This window comes from Excalfactoria chinensis, chromosome 2 (assembly GCF_039878825.1).
Source record: "Excalfactoria chinensis isolate bCotChi1 chromosome 2, bCotChi1.hap2, whole genome shotgun sequence".
Lineage (NCBI taxonomy): Eukaryota > Metazoa > Chordata > Aves > Galliformes > Phasianidae > Excalfactoria > Excalfactoria chinensis.
Window position 1 is genome coordinate 96805258 of NC_092826.1, and position 7710 is coordinate 96812967.

Below are 7710 nucleotides of genomic sequence, written 5' to 3' on the forward strand. Positions count from 1 at the left end.
AGCTACTTTCAGATTTTAAACGTGAAACCGAAATACAACATCCCACCTACATTTCATTATTCAACCTATCTTTACAACTGCACTTTCCACAGTAACACTTCTCACAAATTTATAATCAAGTCTACAGAAACTAAAGATTTCTCAAATCTTTTAGAAACTTAGTTTTAAAACACAGCTTACCTCTGGGTAAAGATTGAACCTTTGTAAGGTGTTAATCACTAAAGGATATTCAGTTAGTCTGTCATTCATAATTGCACTCAGTCCATTCCAAAACGATGGTGCTTCAATAATGATCTTGAAATAAGAATAATAAAGACCCTACAAAGAGAGCAGAAAGATTATTTATGATTAGAGAGGTCACTTCTGCTTCACAAATCACCATATATAAAGTTCATTTTTAAAAGGAATTTTGTATTTCCAACTAGCAGGACAAATCAATCCAAGAAGACTTCCCAATTTTCTGAATCCTCTCTATTAGTGTTACTGAAACAATGTGGGCTTCCTTCCATTTTGTTTTACGACACATCCGAATCTCTCATTTGTTTAGTTAACTATGCACACTTGCATAATATTTTGTAAATCTCAAAATAAATAAAAGCTGCCAAAAGGAATACACATATGCAAACATTAATTAAAAATGACATACTCTTGCTATGCCACATCTTTAATCAAAGCTACGCCACAAGATATTTGCAGTTTCACACTTTAGATCCTCTACAATCATATATTTAAATCATATTTTAAGCAAACTGTGAACAGAAAAATTCACAATGTTCAGCAGAGAGAAATGTGAAAATGTATGTTAGCTGCAAGACAAAAATATTCCAGTTATTCAGAAAATATTAAGAAATTAGGTAAAACCAAGGATCACAAGATCATCAACTTTTCCAAACATTTAATCTTTTATTAAAAAAGAATCTAACCATTTCTGTGCGAAAAGCCATTTCTCTTTCTAGTGTTGACAGGTGAGAAAAGTGACGGTCATTTTCAAACAGAGTTGTTATGTGCCACCTGTTTAAATAAAAACAAAAAACAACAAAAATTCAATGAAGTTTTAGAACTAGCATTAAGTCATATGTACCAAAAAAGAGCTGGTAAGACATTTATTGCAGACCCAAAGTCTGCTTATAAACTGCTGTTTACTCAGATGTCCTACCAACGTGGAGCTCTTAGAGCAGGTCCAGAGAAGGGCCACTAAGATGATCAGAGGGCTGGAGCACCCCTCCTATGAAGAAAGGTTGAGGGAATTGGGCTTGTTTAGCTTAGAAAAGAGAAGGCTCTGGGGAGACCTCATTGTGGAAGTACTGTTTACGAGGGTGGACAAGGGAGAATGGTCTTAAGCTGAGTCAGGGGAGGTTTAGCTGATATTAGGAGGAAGTTTTTCACTCAGAGGGTAGTGATACACTGAGACAGGTTGCCCAAGGAGGTTGTTGATGCCCCATCCCTGGAGGCATTCATGGCCAGGCTGGATGTGGCTCTGGGCAGCCTGGTCTGGTTGCTGGCAACACTGCATATGGCAGGGGGGTAGAAACTAGATGATCACTGTGGTCATGATCAGTTCATGATCCTTTTCAACCCAAGCCATTCTATCATTCTATGATACGATTCTATATGAATCCACAGACAACAAATTAAATGCTGTTATGGAATTAGTCACAATACTAAAATGCATTTTAATGGAAGCGTAGGCTAGATAGATAAAAAGTGCATTGCTATTCAAATTAGCAAGGACACATTTTAGCAAATAAAATTCAAGTATCTGACAAATAAAACAAAGCACAGACTAAAAAGTGTTACTATGATGCACATGTAAGCAGTGTTCATTTTTTCTATTTCTTCTATTATTTTTTTTAAATTCAGATATCTGTGATTATATACAGAAGTTATCGTTATTATTTAAGTAAGGATGAATCTACAATGTTAATCTTTTAAAAACTAGAAAAAATGCAAATGACTGAAGGCAAAATTTGACCAAGATGAAGCTTCCTCGTTGGAAAGAAAGATTAAAAATAAAAATAATTTTTAAAATGGCAATGCAATGCAATGCACACAATCCTCCTTCAGAATAGAAATTATCAAGAAACAGGCTACCAAAAATCAATACCTCTTCTTGAGCTAAGAAACAAAAACACAGTGGCAGAAATTGTTACTTTGTATCTCTACAAAAGCAGACGGGTGAAAGTCACTACAGAATCCATTCTGTTTAAGGTCTAAAATACTAAAACTGAAAGTGAGGCTTAGGATGGTACATGAAACACAGTAATTACATAGACAAAAATTAGTTCAAAATCCATTTCTCTACGTACAAAGAAACCACTGGCTAGAAAAGGGTCAAATAAAACACAACACAAGACTGAAAAATTAAAGCACAATGTAAATAAGCAGAATGAAGAAGGATGTTGAAAAGATTTACCTGGACATTCAAAACCCACTCAGGTTAAAAAAGTCTGCAGCTGCTGAATTCACATAGCTAAGCTATGATTCCTGTCAATCACTCATTCTACAAGTCTAATAATTCACCAGCTGGAAAGCAGGCTTCACTCTTAGTTGGACAAGCTTAAAAAACCTCTCAAAACAGTTTTATAAAAACAGAATTACGCACCGTAGAGGTGACAACTTGGTTTTGAGAGGAAAGAGCTAAATATATTCAGACAAGCTATTTGGATAATTTATAAGTCAAAATGACACTGTGAAGTATCACATTACTCGCAAACAGTAAATATAATCTTACCAATGAAGGACTCCTGCAAAAGCAGCTGTAAAGGAAACAAAAGGTGTCAAGTTACTCAAATATTTAAATCACAGAACATCAAATCATGTGCTTTTAAATCATCACAGTACTACTTCAGAGGTGCTCAGAAGGCACTCAGCCCCCAGAGCAGCAGCAGAACAGGGACATCTGAATTAACTTTTATGGGCAGCTCTTTGAAAATCTGAAATTATGCTGATGACATTCAGCAATACGCAGTGTTCCCACCTGTATCATGCACCACTCAAGGTGATCCATCAGAATCTAATATACCCATTTCAGCTATGAAGAAACGTAAGTGAATTATAAGCATAGGTAAGTTATACATAGCAAGTTCTGAACATTTTTAAGATGTCAAAACAAGTCTAACTGAGACTATAATTGCTGAAAATGGTAAACACTGCCTGTAATAGTATTCTATTTAACCATTTTGAGACTATCTGCATTGTTGCCACTTACTTAGTTGCAGAATGAGGGAGGTAATCTGAAGGAACAATGGAAATGACAAATCATGATAAAGTGGTGGGTAAACACCATACGTCTCTGACATTATGAGCATTACAAGATCCAAGGAGATCAGAAACCACTCCACTTTGCATGAGCAGCATTCCCACTGTATCCAAAGTTCACAGTGGAAGACAACCCAGCACAAGCAAGGAATCAACAACGTACACCAAGACAGAGGTACTCTGGCATTCCCAGACCGAAGTGTCTTGGTTGCTCTCTGTGCACATAGTGCCTCTCTGCCATAGAAAGGTCAGGCTGACAGGTGGCCTTCAGCCTAAGACAACCTCTGTGACTAGCAAAGGGTCCTGTTATTTACATGGGCTACACGGAGCATAGGGGCCCAAGAGGTGCTGAGCTTATGCCCCTCTCCAGGGTGCTGATCTCCACACCAGAAGCAAGAGGCAGGAGGGCTAGGCACGACTCAGATCGCATGTATAAAGGGGAACGTTAAAGCAACTACCTCCACACTCATAGACGCTACAGAGAGCTACTGAAGGCACATCTGTTCAAATTGCATGCTACACATGTACGATGGTTTGAAGAATAAGGCATTATTTCATTTCTCAGCAACACTTTTAAGATTCCCAATACAATTAGATGCGGAAATAAGTTTACATATTTACTCACACATACTCCAACCATAAAAAGAAAACAACCATCAATTTTGAAACAGATTACATGTTAAGTATGTGCAGTAGGAGAACAATAAATGTACATTAGCTGCAGGCACTGTTCGTGACCTCAGAATTCACACAGTTCCAGATATGCCCAGCATACAGTATTTTCATAATATTTTCATAAAATTCTTATTTCATAATAGGTAATTTTCCATTATCTATTCATAAAGTTAATGATATTTCAAACACAAATGTCCACTTATTTCACAGAGAAAAGTGTATTTAAATCCTATTCTTCTGTCCTGTAAATATTGCATTTAAAAATCAATCCAGCAAGTGTAAATACATTCAATCACAATTATCTTCTAAGAAAATGAAGTTTCTTTATGAAACTTCCCAATATTACTCTCTTGTATGTGCAAAAAGAAAACCTTTTACAGTCACTCAGCAATTCAAGTAATTACTTAGATTTAAACAGACAATACACATAATTCATAGACTTACATTACCAATTCAAATCTACACCTGTCAAAAGATGGCATCCAGATGATAAGCTACTTTCTGATGGAAAGCACACAGATCATTTCTCTTAAAATTAAAGAAATTAATTAAAAAGAAATTAATTAAAAAGAAATTAATTAAAATTACCATCCTTTGATCCCACTAACACCCAGGAAGGGAAGGGACAATAGAGTCATAACATCGGAAAGGCATATACAACTACAGTGTACCTGAAGTTGCAGATGCCATTTTCTCTCCCCATTTAAGAACCATAAAAAGCACAGCATATAATCAGATTTTTGCAGACAGAGGTTATTATGCAAAATCTGATGGTTTGGTCTTCCTGTGTTTATCTGTATCCTGTGTTTTCTGTTCTAAGAGGGCAATGTGAAAGACATAAGAGATGCAATCCAGGTTTACAAGTCCAGTACTGAAGAAAGAAGCCATTCTTCCAAAGCTGCAATATACACCATTCATTTAACAAGAGAACAATAAACGTTAGGACACTGTAATACAAAAGGGTATGAAGCATACACGAAACTGATTAATACTTTCTAAATTTCCAGAGGGACTCAGATAGGAATATAGGCCAGCAGGTAACAAGAAGAACCATGTAAGCATGGGCTTATTCTGTGCCTTACTCAGGATGTTCCTTTCTGAGATTCCATGCAATCAGAATTAGGCCTCAATTCAACAGTCATTAAAAAAGCATTGCAGAAAAATGTTCTCAAAAATCTGACAACTTTAATATGTTGTTACAGATACCCTTTAGAGGAAAAAATTAACACCCTATAACACAAGCTTCAATTGCAGAAGCTTCTCTTCACAAAACCTGGACCTTAAAGTCAAACAAAAGAAGCAACAAATATTCAAATACCACTAAAACTTAGTATATTTACAGCCTTTACTACAGCAAATGTCACACTGCTATTTATAACAGATTCACTACTAGTGGTTTATTAAAAGGAGCTATTTACAAACAGCTCCCTGAAGCATTCAGCTGGCTACCTGAGTTTTGCAGCCAAATTCAAACTCCAGAAATTATAAGGCTCTCTACCTAATCTGGCCTCAAATTTCAAACAAATGAAAGCATTCTTCCGCTTCTGACCATCTGCTAAATGTTTCTGTGTCACACAAGTAACTGTTAGTTTAGGAAATGCTGAATAAACAGAAATAAGCAAAGCAATTCAGGAGCAGTTTATTCATCAATTAGTTTGTACGCTAAGTGTTGCTTTTCTGCCATTACTCTGCAAGGTAATTCATCAAACTGAAGAAACTCCCTCTGGCAACAAGACCACAGGCGGTGTCATCAATACTGCCAACATCATTGGAATTCCTTGACAGTCTTTTAATACACCTTTTAGAGAGCAGATAACTGCATCTGTTAAATATGCTATTAATAACATTTGCTGACTTCAGGAGTGCATTTTTTTATATAGTTTTGCAAGCACTTTGGATGCTCTTTCCAAGATTTTGGCCTTTAGCCATTTTGCCATTTACTCCCAAATATTCCCAGAGATACCATTTAAATTTACATCCCCCACCAGCTCTAGGTTCTTCCAGCCATAATCCTTGCAAAACAAGCTGGTTTTGACTAATTACTTATCAATATTTTGATAATTAACGACCAAATAGGGGAGATCTATACATCTCTCATGGGCAATCATTTTCAAACAAATGTCTTGACATCACATCGACTGCTGTAATAACTTCAAAAAATAACTGTGTAGGTATTTCCTGATCCTTTTTCACCGTAAGCCAGGTTATTTTCTTTCTTTTCGACTCACGCTTCTCACTATATTTTGATTCAGCTTACAGCTGTGGAAGAAAGAAAGAAAAGGAATACATTTCTCCCCAGCATATTCCTTCTACTCACCCAGAATGAAAGTGAGCCACATCTTGCTGTCAGCTTTAACAATGGCGTCCATTCTGTCACCAACAAACACTGTCAAAAGAAAGCAAGTATTTGAAGCATCGTTTTGAGAACGGCCTCTGTGAATCTGTTCAAACTTTGCAGCGTTAGCGTGCTGCAAAAAAAATCACCACCAGACTTCAGAACTGCCGCAAGAATTTCATACAGCAAGCCAGTCGCTGTGCGAACATCATGGACAGACTTACCGTCACAGAGAGACTATATGAACCATTAGGCTTTTAATTCTTGAGATAACTTTTACGAATTAACCGGTGAAAAGGGGAGTTGGGCACATCCGTGCTACAGACAGATTTGCACACTAAGTCAGACTTTTACAGCACAAGCCCCCCTTCACATCCTTCCAACCCAGCACTCCAGAGGCACACACGCAGACAGCGCGGACGCAGTCAGCATAGCCCGTAAGCGCTATCAGCGGGACCGCCGTACGGAGTTACACGGACAGCCCAGAGGGTGTCACGGCGGCGAGAGATCCTTCCCTCCCCTCGCCCCCATTCCCGCCGACGTCCGCGTGGCTCTACCCGCGGAAACAGGAAGTGGGCAGCGGCGCGGGCTGCCGGAGCCCCCAGCCCCAGAGCTCAGCCCTTCCCGGGAGCCCCGGGCAGGGTTCCGGGAGGGCCCGCCGCCCCTCCTCACCTCGCAGCCGCTCTCCGCAGACGCGCAGCAGGCGGAGGGGCCGTGGGCCCGGCGCGTCCCGCAGCCCGCCGCCCGCCGGCCCCGCCCTGCCGCCTCGCGGGGGGTCGCTCCTGCCGCCCCGCCGCCCGCCGCCTCCCCGCCGCGCTGCGCGGGCCCCGCCAGGGACCTGCCCGCCGGGGGAGCGCGCCAGGCCCCTGCGACCGTTCCCGGGACTGGAGCCCGGCGAACGCTGCCTGGGCTTGAGCGGCAGCGACTCTTTGTTCCCGCCTCCGGTCGGGACGGCCATCTCCGCATAGTCCTCGCCGGGGCCGGGAGCAGCGCCGGAGGAGAGGCGAGGGGGGCGGCGCTCCGCCGGGAGCTTCCCCCGCCCCCGGGCAGGGCCTGGAGGCCGCGGGGCGGGGCCGCAGCCCGCGGGCTCCGCGCTCCGGGCCGAGGGGGCGGCCGGGCGCTCCTCCGCCGCGCCGCTCCGCTCCGCTCCCGCTCCTCCCGGCTGGCCACGTGGGGGCGGGGGCGGTGCTACACGGCGGGCGGTAACGACTCGGCCCGCCCCGCGCGCACGCACGCGCCGCCCTGCAGCACCGAGGCGCTCCGTCCCTCCGCCCCTCATCGCGCCGCTCTGCCTACGGCCGCTGGAGCCCTCGGGCGGATCGCTGTTAGAAGGGGGGGGAGCGATGAGCTTCCCGTTCGCCTTGCCCTGGAGGCCGCTTGCTCCTCGCGAGCTGCCGTTTCCTAACTTCTCTCGGCGTCCCGCCCTCCGGCGGTTCCGTCAG

At 42.3% G+C, this 7710-nt stretch overlaps 1 protein-coding gene across 1 annotated transcript in view; it reads right to left on the bottom strand.

Moving 5' to 3' along the window:
• DPY19L1 (dpy-19 like C-mannosyltransferase 1) overlaps positions 1-7409 on the bottom strand; it is a 45031-nt gene extending 37622 nt beyond the window's left edge. The window contains exons 1-5 of the mRNA XM_072330191.1: positions 6941-7409; positions 6251-6319; positions 2732-2756; positions 924-1011; positions 181-318 (exon numbers count right to left, since the gene is read on the bottom strand). Coding sequence (XP_072186292.1) covers positions 181-318; positions 924-1011; positions 2732-2756; positions 6251-6319; positions 6941-7226 — 606 coding nt within the window. The 5' untranslated portion in view covers positions 7227-7409. The remainder of the gene's footprint in view (positions 1-180; positions 319-923; positions 1012-2731; positions 2757-6250; positions 6320-6940) is intronic.
• Between the last annotated feature and the right edge of the window lie 301 nt (positions 7410-7710).